General features: G+C 40.3%; 1 protein-coding gene across 7 annotated transcripts in view; it reads left to right on the plus strand.

Moving 5' to 3' along the window:
• GALNT15 (polypeptide N-acetylgalactosaminyltransferase 15) overlaps nucleotides 1-17,414 on the plus strand; it is a 28,141-nt gene extending 10,727 nt beyond the window's left edge. For 2 of the 7 annotated variants that reach the window (XM_050708442.1, XM_035556434.2), the window contains exons 5-11: nucleotides 5,587-5,754; nucleotides 6,369-6,486; nucleotides 7,453-7,647; nucleotides 11,315-11,446; nucleotides 12,542-12,643; nucleotides 13,482-13,622; nucleotides 14,563-17,414. In XM_050708442.1, coding sequence (XP_050564399.1) covers nucleotides 5,587-5,754; nucleotides 6,369-6,486; nucleotides 7,453-7,647; nucleotides 11,315-11,446; nucleotides 12,542-12,643; nucleotides 13,482-13,622; nucleotides 14,563-14,709 — 1,003 coding nt within the window. In that variant the 3' untranslated portion in view covers nucleotides 14,710-17,414. The remainder of the gene's footprint in view (nucleotides 1-5,586; nucleotides 5,755-6,368; nucleotides 6,487-7,452; nucleotides 7,648-11,314; nucleotides 11,447-12,541; nucleotides 12,644-13,481; nucleotides 13,623-14,562) is intronic. The other 5 variants (XR_004780244.2, XR_004780245.2, XR_004780246.2 and 2 more) reach the window with 5 other exon arrangements.
• Nucleotides 17,415-18,710: the final 1,296 nt, after the last annotated feature.

An 18,710-nucleotide genomic window follows, 5' to 3' on the forward strand; every position in this document is an offset into this window, starting at 1 on the left:
GCTTAGTGTATCACCTGAGAACGGTTCAGTGGTTTGTAAAGCATCCCCTGACATTTCGATTATCCGAGGATGAATACCACAGTCACCTGGACAACATTAGAAAACTAGATGAGATGCCCCACAGATCATTTCATTTGACAACTGTTTATGTTCCAGCCTAATTCCAGGTGAGTAGCATGGTGCGTAGGAATGCAGCTGTGCAATTATTACAATCATCTTTTGAGGCTTTTGCCTTTTCCAGGAGACTGCAGGAGACCACTGCTATTCAGTCCAGGGGCAGTGAAAGGCAGAGGGAGCATATAGTGAACTCTGCCTGAAGCCCTGAAAAGGTTGTTGCTTTAACCTAAAAATAGTGACCATCATGCTGAAGCATACGGTTCCTTTCTTGCAGCAGGGTGATTTAAATAAAATAAAAAAAGGTTCAAATTGTGGTTCCTGAGAATACTGCATGGAAGCAAAATAAGGCTTGATTATATTCTTGAAAAGGAATTCCAGCTCTAAAAGAGGCATGGGCACCATAACGATGCAGGGGGAGATGGGTTGCAAAGGGGTAGCTTGCCCTCAGGACCTTTCCCCTGCTCCTCATCGCCAAGGCTATTTCCCTCTGTGCTGGTGCACTCCCTATACCACAGCTCAAATATTACATTAGCAAACTGGAGCCTTTAATATTATTAAAAGAAGCCTCTTTGGTTTCTAAAATACAAAGTGCCTCTACTTAGCTCCGCAATTCTAGGTCACTAGATGCTGTTAAACAGAATAAGAAATGAGCATAACAATGGAAAGCTATCTCATCGGCTCAGGAGTCAAGCAGAGCCTCTGCAGATACAGGAATAGATACAGAGTTCTGTTCAAAACATTCGTGAGTGGTGCTGGTTTTATGGCAGTGCACAAGGGAGAAGGGAAATATTTTGCACTGAACACTTCCATCATCTTTTTTTGCCCAGCTCTCCACTTCTCTGTGGCCCACACCCCAGCTTTTCAAGCTATCACATCCATAAGCCATCTGGTTTCTGCCTTCTTACGGGCTTAGGGAAGCATGATGTTCTCCAGCCAGAGGACACGCAACCCCTTCATGCATTTCAGCATGCACTTCCATGCTGCCTTCCTTGTTTTGAAAACCTTCCATATACTTCACATATAGCAGCCTGCTTCCTGGGACTTCTCTTTTTGCCTGATCTTTTTATAGCCTGATCCATTTGTCGATAACACTAATTTCAAATGCAGTAAGATAAAGTTCTGCACTTACATGGTATGTTATCTGTTTACAATCTTTCACAGTTGATCAGTATCAGCAGGTGACCTATTTTAAAGATGAAAAGAAACTTGAAGAGAATCTAAAGCCAAAAGCAATCATTATTGGCAAAAGTAGGAGCAATGAAGATTTAGAGATTTAGGCATGATTCATGGCACAGTGCCCTGACTGCCCAGTGTTAAAAGGTACTGGCAGCTCCTACAGATTTTGGAACCTCACATACAGATTTGAATATTTTAACATAAAAAGCAGGTTTAAATATATATATATATATTTTAATAAAGCATTCTCTTAGGACTCTGCCTAGCTGAGATTTGAATTACGTGCTTAGTGTTTAGCATGTAGGTAGTGCATCAGTTCAAGGATATTGTCCTTATGCTTTCAGTCAGCCAGAAGTTGGTCTGCAAGGCAATATGTAAGTAATCCTGTATCCCACAGCTTTACCATTCCTGATCACTACATTTTCTCTTTTTATTAATCCCACTAAATTTCAAGTGTTTAGAATTACTTTTTTTCCCTGAAGACTTCAGCAAGCAATGTGATTTCAGTGAAAATGAAGTGTGCCATGGAACAAGCTTGTGTTCTCAATTACTTGCTGAAGCTTTGACTATGTGCAGAGCCAGACAATTCAGGCTGCCTGGATTTCTGAGCCATCTTATATTTGCAGGGAATGATCCACTGTGAAACTGGTTGAGGAAAACATAGCATTTTCATGTTTGTTTTTGTTGTTCCCCCTTATTTAAAGAAGGATTTAAACAGATTAAAATCTGTTCCCTTGCCAGAAAAAAAAAAAAGATAAATCGATAAAAAACACTTTCAAAATATCATGTCTAAAACTTCAAAACAGATGTGTTAATTAACTCTTCTTCTCATGTTACTTATTCTAAAAACAGAAAAGAACATAATGTCCATGGCGACTGCAAAGGGTCATGAGAAGGCATTTCATTTAAGTTGTATTTGGTTGAGAAATCCCAAACTAGGAAATCGTTCTTGTTTGGGTTGCTCTTTTTCATGGAATTGTGACCTTTAGGAGATCCTGTGTGTTCCAAGCATTTGAAATATTCACAAATTAGTATCACCACAGTCAAACAGTTCAAAGCCTCGCTGCCAGTTGTATTTGAGTTTCCTGTTTTTTTCTTTTTCTTGGATTCCACAGAGTAAAATTAGCAGTAGTTTGCCAGTGTGTTTCATTTCAAAGTGCCGAGAAGCTGCTGACTGTCTGCCAGTTACTCAGTTAAAAACAAAAAAGAATAGCTAAGAACATCTTCCAACTTTCAATTACCTTCTGCTGCAAATTTGCATTTAGAGCCACAGAAACACTGAACCATCACAGAATATGCAGAAAGTAGATCTTTTATAAAAAAAAAAAGCCTTAATACCAAATGATGTCATAGAATCATAGAATGGCTCGGGTTGGAAGGGATCTTAAAGATCACCCAGTTCCAACCCCTCTGCCATAGGCAGGGACGCCACCCACTAGATCAGGTCTTGAATGCCTCCAGGGATGGTGCATCCACAACCTCTCTGGGCAGCCTGTTCCAGTGCCTCCCCACCCTAAAGCACTACTTGATTAAGATTAAAATTGACCATTGACCACTTTTCACAAAAGATAAAATTACTCAATTCCTCTATTCCAGACCAGAAAGGTACTCCCAATATTTAAAGTTTTAGGAAGATGTGGCTCTACTGGTTTCAGCAGAGCTACACCAGTTTATCCTAAGGTAAAGGATCTAGCATGACACTTGCAAACATATTCTTGAGAACTGTTAATCTTGGTATTCTCAAAAAGCTGCTAGAGTAATAGCTTTAAAACACAGTAACCAGTTCGTACTGTATAATTTTATGGGAAAGGATATTCAATTTTATTTTGTTCTGGTTTATTGTTGAATTTATCCAGGTTACAATATGACCAATCTGGTACTGTATTTTCCATGTCGTAATTTGTAGATATTTTGGCTAATTCTTTGGTCTCCTAACCATCAGAATCCCTGACGTTAGTGCAGGTATTCTTCTTGAATTACATTGAATGATCATGCCCAAAAAAAAGCAAAGTAAAAGCATGTTTTTGGAACTGTTACTGTGGTGCTGACTCTTGTGAGCAATTGCAGCAATGCTAGAAGCATCACTGGGGTTTGGAGTTTTACAGTGGCAACTAATTTAAGGTGGATACAAAAAGAAGGATGGGTTTGAAATAGCTGGACATGAAAATGTGGGATCATCTGAAATGTCTGGAATATTTGATCCAGTATATATCTGAGCATAGCTCCGAGTATCTGTGTTCTCTCTCTCTGAGCTATACTGGATATACACATGTGGCCTAGTCTTCATGGCCAAGGGTTTTGAATGGTTTAGTCTACATTGCCTGCTCTGGCTTCCACTCAAGCATGCCCTCCTGATCTTTCCCACTTGACTCGGAAACTGTAAAATAAACTACTCTGGAGTCATTAGTTCCTCAGTCCTGTCTGGATAGGAATGGATAGACAAGCAGCAATAATACGCATTTCAGCAAGGAGCAATAAAATGAGGTAGGAAATATCCAGCTCCAAGTACGCCCCTAACCAGACAGTTGTCAGTGATGTCTACACTGGAGAATGCAGCAGGCTGTAGAAATTATAGTGATTTTTCATTTTTTGAAGTTTAGTCTTATAAAATCCATTTAAATTGTTAGCACTATTTTTCTCAGCATGTCAAAGAAAAAAAACACCTGCTTGTGTGAGTCCAACAGAACACTACCTTTTAGTAACTTTCAGAAGTAGTTAGTTTCCTTTTCATGCTGTTAGTGAGTAAAGGTTAAATACTGCTTTCACTAGAAAGACTCCTGTTGGCTTGAGATTTCAGGTTGTTCCTGTCCTGGATACAAAACTATATCACTGGGTTTTCATCAAGAGAATCAGGGAAGGATATCAGCTTTATTATTTTTAAGATCATTTCTTTGCATTTCTTCTTGAGTCCTGCAGAAGAATGACAACAAATCATTGCATTGATATATAAACCTACAGATGTTGCAGGTGACCATAAAAATGTACTATCTATTTACAAACTCAATGCTTGTTTCCAAGAGCACTTATAATAACATATTGCAAGGCTGGCTTTATACCCGAATGGAGAAATATAATCACTTCTCTATTTTAAATCTTTCTGCCTTTAGCTCATCATAGGGCAGTCTGCTCACATTAGGAGACAAAGGAGTAACTGAATTATTTTAAAGCTATCCTCTGCACAGTTCATTTTCATGTAATTCACTGAAGATCAGTAATCTCTTTTTCTCCATGGGGTTTGAAAATTCTCTACGGGAAAGGGCAACAATGACAAAACAAAATGTTGAGCTCCCCTCACCCTGTTACTGAAAAAAGAAAAAAAAAAAAGACTAAAGATATTGTAAAGGCAGAGAAGATATGTCAGGATTACATGAACATCACCGAGGGCTGCCAGCTTCCTCAGTTGGTTCTGGTCTCTGCCATGGAAAAGAACATATGGCCCACTGCATTAAAAAATTCTGAGATGACCTTCCTCCATTGGCTAGAGTATGTTTCAAACATATTCTCTCAAGAGTAATCTCTGACCAACATATATATCTTTAAAAAGGGGAGATAAAACCTTTTACTTTTTGCCCCAAAATGGACCATTTAATTTCTCTCTGTTTTAACAGGAAGTTATTTTCTAACGAAAGAGCTACTCTGGAATAACTTCCTATATAGATACTCAAGAATAGAAGTATTTTTTTTCAGTGTACTTTGGTTCCTAGTGAATGTTACTTATTTTTCTTCAGTGCATTTGCAAAAACACGTTAAGGTGTGGTAGAAGGCAATACAAACAGAAACTGTTTTACAAATGCAGTGATAAATGTTTTTGTAAAGCTACCAGCAGAACGAACTAAGGGTAAGTGCATGCTTCATTGTCCTGAACTGACAAACTCATGAAGTGTGGAACATCTAGAGGAAAATCAAAGGATGGTAAAGTGTGTGAGCCCAGAATCATCTTTCAGTGTAAACTTTGCATCCATACAGAGCCTATAACCTCAGAGGTTGAGGCCTCTGTGTGAAAGAGCTTTAGAAGAATTTTGATGGTAAATTCAGAATAAAATCCTGACTATCTTTAAAATGGCAATGTAATGTATAGGTTATCATTAAATTATTGATCGTTAGAATCATTACTGCAGGCTCAGCATTCCCGTGCACTGAGCATCTGAGCTCTGTCAGGAGGGAAAAGGAGGGCACTCAACATCTAAAGGAGTGTTTGTGCTTGACAATATCAAAAAGGAGAACCACTGTTCACTAACACAGTACTGAATTTATGCTTTGGCTTTGAAAAGAAATGATATTGTTTTTTTTCAGAAACAGTGTCGTCTCCCCTGTCATAGATGTCATAGACTGGAAGACTTTTCAGTACTATCACTCTGTGGGCCTGCGTCGAGGTGTTTTTGATTGGAAGCTAGATTTTCATTGGGAACCAGTGCCAGAGCGTGAAGAGAAGGTACGACAGTCTCCCATCAGCCCTATCAGGTAACAGTTCATTAGCCAATATACCTCCACTCAGCTCAACAGCAAAACTGTACAATTTGGGAAAGCTTCCAGCTAATAAAAGTGAGACATGGTTACTTGCATTCGCTTGGTTAATGTTTTTTGAAGGGACAGGTTTTTGGTTTACATTGAGTTTATTTGGCCTTTAGCATTCACTCTAAGTAGACTGCAGTCATACTCTCAACATGACAAATGTTTTCCACACAACTGGAAGCAACTAGTATACAATCCGACCAGACAAGATACTGAGGTTTGTGGGGAAAGCAAAAAATGGATGATACAGAGTTAAAAGAGATGTCTCAATCATTATGTTTGTCTGTTGTTTTGGGTGTACATGGATGTAACACTTCTCACTGTTCTGAGCCTTGAACACTGTGTGTTCAACAACACAGTGCTTGGCCCTCTTTCCCATGCAAATCCTAGAATTCAGTTCCAGTTGCTCTTAATTTTGGTTGGTTAAACACTTAACTTGAGATTATTAGGGGTATCATTCAGTCATTTTGCAATATTATCGCCATCACAGAAATGGTGGGGTTTTCATCCTTCATATTCTCTATCCAAAACAGTTGTTCACTTCCGAACTATTTTCTACCCAGGAGTCCTGTGGTAGCTGGTGCAGTAGTTGCCATGGATCGACATCACTTCCAAAACACTGGAGCTTATGATTCTGACATGACCATGTGGGGAGCAGAAAATCTAGAGCTATCTATAAGGGTAAGAAACTTAATTAAAACACCAAGCACTGGTAACTATTGGGTTTTGAAGGGACTTGAATGAAAAGGCAAGAAGTGATTTATAAAAGCAATTAAGTGCAGAAATTCTTGAGGTATGGAGAGTATCACTTGCAGAGTTCTACCCCATGCTCCATGATCTGTCAGGACTATACAGGAATATGCAGCTGCTGTGAGTTAGGAGCATTATGGCAGGACAAGAAGTTTCACTGACTATTACTAGACGATCTTTAAGGTCCCTTCCAACCCAAGCTGTTCTACTATTCTATGATTCTATGATGAGTATCTGCCTGAGGACAAAGTCACTGGTTTAGGCACCTTCTGAAATCCACCTCTTCTATTCTGGCATGTAACAAGCACCAAAGGAAGAGTAGCTTTTATGTCTTTGCCAACATGTACTTTAAATATTAAATCATTTATATTAATTTGTGTGCATTAGTTTTTTGCTCAATACAAAGAGTAACTGATGTTTAAAAGCAATGGAAATTGCAGACACAAAGGGTACAGAGCCTTTTTTGTCCAAGGCAAAAGAAGGTATGCGCCCAGGTCTCTTCGCTATACTGCACTGTTTGTGCACAGGAAAACATAAAAGTATATAAATGGCTATACTGCAAGGTCTATCTTGCCCAGTATCTGTGTCTCAGTGTCTGTGGGGAACAGTGTATGAAGAAGCACATAATGATGCTCTTTCTGTTTCTAGCAATGTGCAGATTAGGATTTCCTGAGGTGGAGTCTGTAGTAAAAGAGCTTCTCCTTTTTAGATGTTTTTGAACTGATAATTAACATTCAGCCACTGCCCAGAGCAGGATTTAACTCAATGAGTGACTCTCATTTTGCTTTGCGTTCTTAAAATTGCTGGTCTATTGCTCAATGCTGCTGATTGTGCTTTACCAACTACATAGAAGATAGTAAAATATGATCTCTTTTTGCTACTTCACCTGTGTTTCAGACCTGGCTCTGCGGTGGCTCTGTAGAAATAATTCCATGCTCCCGTGTTGGGCATGTCTATCGAAATCACGTTCCCCGTGCTTTCTCCTATGACGAGGCCATTGTGAGGAACAAAATCCGAATAGCAGAGACCTGGCTGGGCTCTTTCAAAGAGAACTTCTACAAGCACGACACAGTGGCTTTCCTAATCAGCAAGGTAAAGACATCAGTGGCAGTCTGTTTATGAGGGAAGGAGTGTGTGTTGAGGTAGGTGAAAGGGGTGGGACGGTAGTGTGGGTGTCTCTGTGCAGTCAAACATTCAATGGGCAAGGTACCAGGGATAGTTTTTCTTTTGGTAAAACCTGCCAAGTAGAAGAGCTCTTAGATCAGGAAAGAAAGAGAGAAACCTGTTTTTGCTGAAGCTGTCAAATCTCGTAGAGTATGACTCCTTCTCCAAATGACTCTTTCAGATTGCCCAGCAAGTCGTGGTTTGCTTTTCCACCACTGATAGTACAGGGGGTCATCTGAAATGGAACCCATTCATTGTGTGCATAATATTGCATTGTGTGCTTGAAGGGGCCTTCCAGAGGATTCATTCTCCGTTGTTGACGGTCTTCCTCACGTGATTCAAGTAACATTCACTGGCACGTGGCAAACTGTGGTGTCTCTCCTACTGTAGGAATATCAGAAAAGGCAATTTCTTCCTAAATTGACAGAACTGTCTGTAACAGGAAATCAATTCTCACCATAGCTACTGTTTACAAGATACGTTTTCATTAGAAGGGTCACAAAGACAGCAATCCAACCTCCAGAGATCTGGATTGCCAGCAGCCTGCACACCAAGACAGGCTTGCAGCCAGGTGTGTGACACAGCCCTGGCATACAGCCACACCTGAAACATCTGCAGGCTACACACTGCCCAACAACTACAGAACAGCCATGCCTGTTTTTATGCCACTGTGTAATCCACTGTAGGTCCGGGTCAGTCAAGGGACTGTATATCCCATGTGTTACAAACTGCTGGGTGCTGTATTAGAAGCTATGGCAGCGAAGTTGTTAATGTTGCTGCAGCTTTCCAGAATTCTCTGGCTCCCATACCTTTCTTTGTAAAAATATCCTCTTCCACGAGGCAATAGAAATACTTGTGAGTAGTTTTGAATGAAAAAGTGTTGTTCACCTGCTTGTTCATTGGTCAATACCGTGCTTTTCAGGAGAAAAGGTTCCTGAAAACAGCTAGGCATGGCATAGGTAGGTACTGTGCAGTTTTCCATTCAGTTTTGCTCCTGCATTTCAGTCCTGCGTGCCTCAGCCATTGCAGCTCTGGGCATCATCTAAGAAAGCAGATCCAGCAGGAGCTGCATTACAATGGGGAGAGGAAAAGGGCTGTGTGTCAGCATGGCTTTTCTCCTGTCACCTAGTCTGACCTCCTTACGATCCATCAGATCTGCCTCTCCAGTCAGCCTGCTATGCTCATCCTAGAGCCTGAGACACATTCTTTTTTTTTTTTTTAATTTTATTTTCACATTTTTAAAAAGCTTCTCCGTTCTTGTCTGTGTAGTATATTTTAACTCCACTGGCCAGGATTTCATCGGTTGACTCGCAAGGCTTACAGCCATGTAACAGGAGAATGAATGCTAGGCCAGGTCTTTTAAGATGGGCAGATAGATCCTTAAATCATTTAATTATTTCCTGAAGGCCTTTCTTTTCAACTCAGAAGCAATTTTCTGAACTAAAAACTACAGCCATCAATGATTCAGTTTACTAGCTATAAGTACAATGACCTTTTGCCTGAGAGTTTGTTCTAGCCAGGGTACTTTTAGTACTCCTAAGTACGATGCTCCTTCAAGTGACCTATTTTACGATCTCTCTGTTCAACACACCATAACATAAAAAGCCCTTTTCTCCGTTCCTTTCTTTCACAGCCAATATTTTCAGTATGTCAGTGCAGTGGGATGTTATTCAAAAGACACAAGCAAGCAATGACATTACTGCCGCTCAGCTGCCATCAGCCCTGCGGGGATTTATTGCACTGCAAGGGTGAGCGGAGCCACCTATTGGCCACTACAAAAATCTCTGCAAGCCTACTACTGAAAATAAAAAATGACCCCCGTTTAGATTGCTTTGTAAGTCTTCCCGTTTTACGGTCGAAATTACATCCTGCACAGGATGCCTGTGGCGTGAGCATTAATATAGATGAATAAGGTTCTTTGCCAGTCTCCACAATTTCAGCCACCGTCTCTTTTTCTCCTTTTTTTGTCTGTGTGTGTGTGGTTTGTTTATTCAACCTACAAGCACAGTTTCCTTTCAGCTTGGTTTACAGGGATAATGTCTTTCTTTACAATATTTACACCATTTATTCAGCATCAAATGCATGCTGTAACTAGTATGACAAAACGTGATTTACTGCCATTGCCTTCTTCAGCCAAAGCAGAGCCTCTCAAGGAACACCTCTTTTTAGGGGAATCATTTTACTCCTCTATTTTCCTGTTCCAAGAAAACCTCTCGGGGCCAGGCTTGTGTGGTGCTGAATTGCTGAAGTTCATTGTTATTCTTATTGAATCTAGGACTGATATCAGACCATAAGGTTCTCTTTAACATACTGCAACTGTTGATGTTTGCCTGTGAAGCTTACAGGGGCTGGCATGATCGATACCTATCTTTAGAAACTGATTCCTCTCCCTTCATTTCCAAGGCCCTTTATTTGTCAGTGATTTTCAGCCACGTGACAAAGGTTTTTTTTCTTTCTTATAGATGCTGAGAAATGATTGGGCTGAGGAAAGTTATTTGCAGGCAATTCTTTGCTTATGTTACCAATTTTAATTTCTGACGTAGGAATCCACACCAGTGTCCTGGAATCTAAAACTGCATTTTTTTAAATGTAGAAATGTGAAGGGGGAAATCTATTGCTGGCAAGAAAGAGGAGAGAGACTCTTAAAGGTGGTGGGTTTGTTTTTTGTGTTTTTTTTGTTTGTTTGTTTTGTTTTGTTTTTGTTGTTGTTTTTTTTTTTAGTATTTGAGCAATGAGAGATTTAGAAAACTGTTTTGCATGGTTTTGAAACCAAAGGATTAACCACTTACCTGCTTAGGAGGTTTTCAGAATCCTGTTAGCCATCTTCAGGTGCTAAATACCCTCACATACGGAGACTCTCAGTCCTTTGCAGTGATGATGCCCATAGCTGCAACGAGGTTTGATGGTGCCCGTCTCTTTTCAGAACAAGAGTTGGTACTAAGGAGGGTGAAGAGTTAGGATCGTGTGTATGTAACTTAAGAAAAGACATAAATCATAGGAAAGTTTTCTATGCCTTTATAGCCACAAAACACATTCACCCACTAGATTTAGCAACTGCCAGGTAATAATTTGATAGGCTTTATGTTAGGCCAAATTCTCCCTACGCTTACATCTTCTCATCAGGGAAGACTGACAATGACTGGGTAATTTGGACTCTTAAAGGTCAGGAAATACGATTTCTATCTTTTGGGGGAGGGAGGGCAAACTCTATACTTAATGACAATATGATACAATCCCACTGATTTCAGTACAACAAGTATCAAACTTGACCCAGACTTTCTTAATTAAAAAGATCTGACTTATCTTGCAGGATAACAATAATTTTAAAGGAAATACTAATTTTCACAGTGTGTGCTACTTCTGAAACATTAACTTCTGTCACAACACCAGAGAAAATGCTGTTTTAACACAAAGTTAGAGAAAGGGTACAGCTGGTCCTCCTCCTGTGCTTGATCTTGAGAGATATGTATCAATATCTATAACAAGCAGGATAGGAGAGGCGGTGGAAATAATTCCTGTGCAGTCATTTTCATTTCTAGCATCTCTAACACAAATACACTAGTAACCTTGTTTGCCCTGTGCTTTCTCCATGAAGGCAGAGAAGCCAGACTGCAGTGAGCGTCTTCAGCTACAGAAGAGATTGGGCTGTAGAAATTTCCAGTGGTTTCTTTCAAATGTGTACCCTGAACTCTCCCAGACTGAAGACACACCGAGATTCTCTGGCAAAGTAAGAGAAAATGCGCTAAAAAAAGGATTAGCATTTTTGTATTGATCAAAGACCCCAGTATTGCTTCCTTGTACTAGGTACTCGATGAGTGTACGGTAAGAGGCTGTTCCCACTTTGAAAAGCTTATTGTCCAAACAGGCTACACAACAAGAATGGAACAAGAAGCAAAAGGACTGCAGAGACAAACAGCTGGTCCAAATTCTCACATAAGCCTTGAACTCCAGCCAGGAGATGAACCCAGATTTTCTGTTTCAGTTTGGTGTCATTGATCAGAGGATCCTAACCTTAGATTTTTTAGGTGCTATTAGCAAAGAAAAAGAACTGTGTTGCCTCACACGGATGGCAACTGCAACAGCAGCTGAGATATCTCTATGCTGATCCATGTGCAAGAAGAGAAAGCAGCATTTCTCCAGTCCTGCACTTTCCCCAAAGGCAGAGGTGGTGGAAATAGCAGTTACTTGGCAGACTGTGTACAGGAGGTGATATTCTCAATGATTTTTAAAACCATGTAAGTGGATAATTATCATCAATTAAAATACGAATTTATTCCAGGCAGCCTTACTGGAAGGGATTTCCCCCCAACAAGGCAACAAGGTCTACTGATTAAGTCACATCCTGGTATCTGCAGACAGATTTTACTGTGTCCTTTTACTATTTTGTCTGTTCCTTATTATCAAAGTTTGCTTGAGAAGTGCATAATAACTGATTGTGGATCACAGGAAATGTTTTTTCCCTCTGGAACAACTTGATTTTTTCTCATTACAGTGTCAGGATGAAGTGCAATTTGCCATTAGCAGAAAAGTAGTTTTGGCTGATTTCTTTTAACCATTGCAATAGTTTAAACCAGAAGTGGGTAACAGTAACTTAAACAAAACTCATTGGGTGTCACTGACCTTTGGTGAGACTCTCCCTTGTATATCAGATCACTTTGCAAGATCAAAATGCAAGATCTAGTCTGAAAGAAAAAAAAATCCGTTGTTTGAACTGCAAGCAAAAACACCTATTGTAAGGGGATGTAATCACAAAAAAGTTAGCTGAAGGATATTTTCTTTGTATCTGACTGTGCTTTATTTCAGTATAAACATTTATTTACAGCTTTACAATACTGGTGTTGGCTTCTGTGCAGATTACAGACCTGGAAGGGCCACTGCATTCGGCTCCATCGAACTCTCTCCTTGCAGTGACAGCCCCACCCAGGTACCGTACACTTTAAGTATATGGGTACTGCATCAGATTTAAGGAGCCACTAAGAAAATAGTGAGTCCAACATGTAAATGGCTGGGTTGACATTAGGGGAAATATTGACACATCAGATGTGTGCTAAGGCAATGTTGCCCATCCTTGTGCAGCTGATTATCGTTTACAAAATGGCAATGTTCCATGTTTCACTGAGGCCTGACCCCCACAATTTTCTCCAGCAGACATCATTGAGTGGTTATTTGTTAGTATACTTGATAGTGCCTGGAGAACAAAAAGACTAGGCATAAAAAATACGTATCAATTCTAGAATAACAGGGGTGGTTTCTCCCATATTCTAGTGTCTAAACTGCAGTCAAATACAGGAAGAAAATTCATGTAGATACCCAAGCTGGCATTAGACTAGCAAGTTCTTGTGCTGAGAGAAGTCAAGCCAGCACAGACTGACTGCAGATATTTACTCTAAGTCCCAAGCAAGTTCCACTGCTTACACTGAGCTCAGGGTAGCTGCAGGCACATTTTTAACTGCAATGTGTACAGACAACTTCAGAAACTCCCTTCTGTTCAAATATTTATTAAACTAGAAAATTTTCTTGTAGGGTGGGTTTACTTTATGCATAATTACAGCCCACAAAGCCTTTCCTCAAAAAAATAGTCTCAGGTATCTATGCCTAAACTAGCTGGAGGGATTGCCTCGCAGGACCAGGCCTGTTGGTTCTCCTTCATTCATACTTGGGTTGCATATTAAGAATCACAAGTGGGAAATTTTGGAATGAATGTTTAAAAATGCATTAGGATGTCCTTCTGTCATTGTTCAAACAAACCCTCTTTTTTCCAGCACTTTGAATATAATGACATGAAGGAGATCCGGCTTGGGTCCGCTCCGCTGTTTTGCTTTGATGTCAGACACGGGAAGGTTATCCCTCACAACTGTACGAAGGAGACAGACAACAGCCAGCAGCGCTGGGATGTCCAGGAGGTCCGTACTGACACTGCCATGAGGGGAGGGCTGCAGATGGCAACTGTGCCATCACTGAGTGACTGACAGCATTCATGTGCAGGGAAGGATGATATATTTGAACGGCAGTTTTCATTTCTGGACCATTTTCACCCAGGAAATTTAGGATGCTGTTTATGCATTTACACTGCTTGTGCAAAATAAATTTTGTTTACAAATACAAAGTACAGAAATCCTACCTAAATTCACATGCCCTCGTTTTATCTGTTTAATTTCCTGGCCTTGTCTGAATAGAATCAGAATTGTAAGAGGTTGCGTAAGTAAGAGCAGGACAAATCCTTGCCCACTTCTTTTGGATAGGGGAAGGCACTGTGAATCTGAACTCTCCCAGATAAGAGCCCTTTGGGAGTAGGGGAATCTTTAAAATTCCTCCTGTATTACAGAAGGGCAAACCTCTTGTTAGAAGAGTTCAGTAATACTCAGTGGACTTCACCCAACAGAGTAGAAACTCCTCTGCAAGACTGAAAAATGTCATGCTCTTGGACAGCCTGGGAAAATAGCAGTTACAGTAGTCATAGGCAGTCTGCAATCCCTGGGTACAGTACCTACTGTAATATGCTTTGATTCCTAAGGGAAGCACTGGTCCTTTTGAAATTTGATACCCTCCAATACTGTAGTTGTTGCTGATGACAGCATTTACGTACAGGAAACAAATAGTGTTGGAAAAGAGAGAAAGTGAGCTCTGCACCTCTGCAGCCTGTCAGCTTCCAAAGGAATTACGTGTTCTCACAACGTCCTGGGCTCAGAGCTAAACCTAGTCATCATGTTCAATACGTTTTTGAACAACCAGTCATTATTGATGACCTATTGTATATTAGAAGTTTCAGAAACATGGCCTAGTTTTCACTGGAAATCCCTTATTTTTTTATTTGCTCTTTTTTCCCCTTCTCTCATCTCGCAGAATGGATTGATCGTCCATGTCCTTTCTGGCAAATGCATAGAGGCAGTGAAGCGTGAAGATGAAGAGGACTTGTTTTTGTGTGTATGTAACAAGAATGCAAACCAGCTGTGGCGATTCGAACGTTCCCATGGGCTACGTCAGAGATGACTGACAGGTCTGTGGAGAAATCAAGTCAGCAAAATTTAGCATTACTTCTCTTTGGGATTCAAGATACATTTCCCACACAGAAAAGAAAGATGTTTGTGTTTGCTGTAGCATACAGGAAAGTTAGGAAGGTCTCTCCTTCAAAGCCTGGCTCAACTAGTCGCTGCCAGTTCCTGGTTTACTCACCTCGAGCTAAAATTTCCATTTATTCCGTGAAGCAAGGAATAAAGATACTGTGAGCATCAATAGATTCTCAACTCTGCTTTTGCAGAAGACAGTTAAGTTTGCCCTTTGAAGGAAACGTGGAATATTGGCTGCCAGACAACCTGTCTTTAGCATACTCTGTGACTTCTGAGGATACAGGAAAATGAATGTTTGTGAAACTTTTCAAACTGTAAGAGGAAGTCAGCCAAATCAGGATGAGAGTTTAACCTTGTTGTACAGTGCACTCAATTCATATAAAACAAAGTAGGTCTTGTATGCATAAAAGTAGTAGATCTTTCAATATGTAATAACTAGAAAAAGAATTTTCCAGCCTGAGACAAATTTCTACCCTCCACGAGATAGCAGAGGGCATAAATTAGCACTTAATTAGGCACGAACTGCTCTCACTGATTTGGAATACCAACAGTCTTCAGCATTTGGCACACCCTTCCTTATGTCCTTCGTCCAGAGTCTAATTTGGATGGGAGAAAGAGACTGAATTATTAACATTTTTTTTTAGTGTTCATGCAACGTAAGAACAACTCTTCAGGAAACTTTTGTGGAATATGGTAGATGGCTGAATTAGACGTGAGAGAAAAGTAACAGCTCCCCTGCTTATTCTGAAACGGAAAGAATCAGTGGCATCCATTTGCTCTTAAAAAGCCGTGGGATGAGCTCATTATTATTCCAGTGACAAAAATGCTGGCTGGAAAGAGCAAGCGAAGGGAAACAACAGGTTTCAACAGTGGCTACATAGGAAGAAAATACTGGTGTCTGCTTCCACTTGCTCGCTGCCTACTACACTGAGTAAGTCTTACACTGTCAGTTTTCGCCAAGATTTTTAGACTCTTGCTGTCACGGGTCTCTGAGCCAATCCTCAAAAGATACTAACACGCGTAATTTTCTAAACAAGCTGCTGTAGAGCCTGCATCCCCTCTGACCTCCTCTCTTTCGCAGAAGTCAATGAGAGTTCATGTTAGGTAATGAGAATGGCCTCAGTGTGCACTAGCAAAGCAAACTTCTATCAGTATTTTGTTCCGGCACTTTCGATTTGGGAGTTAAAAGAAACAATGAGGACACTTTCCAAGAGCCTTGTACGACAGAAGAACAAAGATCTGGGAGTTTTCCCATGTCAGCTCCACACTTGATTTATAATGTAAATCAATCATAGACACAAATATTTATTAAAGGGGGATAGTATCATTAATGAAACCTAATTTGCTATTGATATTTCTTTTGAGACAGAAAATAGCTTTTTTTTGGAAAATGTACAGCATATTGTGTGTGCTTCAGACAACGGAAAGAATAACAGAATACTCTGCCCAGAGTATTCCAGTCACCGGCTCTTAGTAAATCATAATAAGTTTGTTTCAAGCATATAGAATTAGTTACAATAGAAGACATGAACAGCATTCCGTGTTATGTTGTCCAAAAAATTCCTCGGTTGGGTCCCTGTTTAGTTTGAGTGCTGCAGTTTCCACGCCGTGTTCGGGCATCACTCCAATCACCCTAATCACCACTCACTCCTTCTTTGATAGCATCAGAATCTAACACCATTTGCTGCTGTGCCATTTAAATTTTCCTGTGACGTCTTTGAAAACGCTTCAATTTTCAGCTGAAAGGATGGAAACAACTTCTTCCAGAATAAGCGATCACTGATCATTGCCCAAATCTAGGGTGAGAAATGAAAATTGCTAAAATTGCAGAAAAGCTGCGATTGAAATGTTTTAAGGAAATGTGATTCCTTTTTATTTTTTAAATTATAAGTATGCCAGATTTTTAAATTATGTATTATTTATTCTATTTTGGACTCTACACTGGGAATATCATTCCTTCAGCATTTAGCTTAATGCTTAAAAATGTTTATACAAATACTATAACTGATCACAAGTGGGATTTATCACCAAGAATGAAAATATTTTTGTTTAGAGAGGAAGAGTTTGGAATAAAACTTCAGAGATGTGGACACCCTCATCTTATACTGCTTTTTAGCATAATGATAAAAGCCTAGAAGGTAAGGGTTGCTGTAAATATATGTACAATAGAATAATATGTTACACAATACCTCTTCCAACAATAAAATGAAAATATATAGTTCAGTACAATTTGAGGAATAATTGTTATTATACTTGTTGCATTTAGTAACTGTGTAAATGTGTGTTTGGTTTCCAAGGGAACTAATCTCCAGAGCACAGGACAGAAAGGAGCTACAGCATGGTCCAGGGGTTCTCCACATGGGGACAGCACGGGGGCAAGGATTGTGGCCCATACTGTGCAGAGCACTTCCCTCTAATATAAACGTAACCTGTTATGGTGCGCGCGCACACAAAATAAAACATCTATCTCCTGTTTTTCCTAGTTTCCTTCCTGTATGCCCTGTATTTGGTTGATTGTTCTCCCATTGTGGTGATGTACACTTTGCCCCTGTTGTCACATCTAAGAACAAGACCCTTCTCCTCATGTAGGTTTCACAGAAAGCTCAATAAAGGGTCTCTGCTAAGGGTGCTAGGTTTTTGTTTTTTTTTCTTCACTCTTGCATATCTTTCACACAACACAAGCAGAAAGAAATGCTCCGAGCATCACAGAACATGGAATTACTTTTAGCTCTGTATTTAGACAGGAAAAACATTTCTGGTTCCTCTAATTCCAATTGACAGGAGAGAAATGTAAGAACAAAATGTTTCAGGCAAGAATGGAATAGCATTGTTAACTCTGACGACATCCCAAGTAGAGCCTCAGGCAAGAGCAAAGGAATTCCAGCATAACACGAATAAACACCTTATAGTCCAACTCCACCTGTTCCTTTGAATTTGGCAACCCAGGCATAATGTAGGCTTGGAGCCAAACCCACCCATGGAGACGAGTTAAAAGGTCAGATTAAAGACCAGGTCACCCCGCGGCTAACAGCGCTTCCTAAGCAGCCTGGTTTATTCCTCCTCCAGCTAACTGGAAATGGAAGAACATGAAGGCCTCAAGTATTATTCAACTTACTTTTAAACCTAGACCCAATGATGAAGTCGGTAGTGGCAGCAGTCTGGGGCTTGTCCTGTTGGGTAAGGACATCATCACTAAGACAGAGAACGGCAGCATTTAATCTGTGGATTAACCCGAAGTTTGAACAAGGGGATGGTTAGAGCAAGCTTTATGCTAAATCCTGCCGTACAGCAACGTTCAGGGCATCTCCCAGTCCATGTGCAAGTGCCTGCAGGTCCTCCCTCAGAGACCCTGGCTGAGCTGTAACACTGCTTACTAAAATGCAACAGCCGTGAGTACAGATTTCCCCTGGATGGAATGGGTCTATGCTGAGGCAACCAAGGCAACAGTAGCAGCCTAGATTTCTTCTCATGACATCTGGATGGTGACATGCAAGTGAGAGCTTTCAGTCTCTGCCTTTGCACCTCATATCTCATTTTATCTCCAGCAGTTTGATTCAGATTATAAACGTACTGGAGAGTCTTACACAAGAGAGTCAAAAAGGAGTGTTTTGCAAATATTGGTAACTTCTTGGCTCACGATTTTAAGCTATGCAAACTGCACCACTTCTGCCCTCAATAAAGTATATCAGTGCACAGTGAAATGTTGTATTCTTTATTATGATATGATATCGGCTAATGCCTCCAGCTCACGGGCGTTTCTCCACCAGGTGGCTTGGAAGGGCGCTCTGCAAAAGCAATCTGGCTACACCGCTATGGATGGCAGGCACAGCATTTTTGCTGTCTTTCTAGCTGCAAATGGTGGATTTTGTAAAATAGCTGCCCGGCTGGGGGTTATTGTGCATAAGACACAACAGAATTTTGATG

This window comes from Cygnus atratus, chromosome 2 (assembly GCF_013377495.2).
Source record: "Cygnus atratus isolate AKBS03 ecotype Queensland, Australia chromosome 2, CAtr_DNAZoo_HiC_assembly, whole genome shotgun sequence".
NCBI classification, from domain to species: domain Eukaryota; kingdom Metazoa; phylum Chordata; class Aves; order Anseriformes; family Anatidae; genus Cygnus; species Cygnus atratus.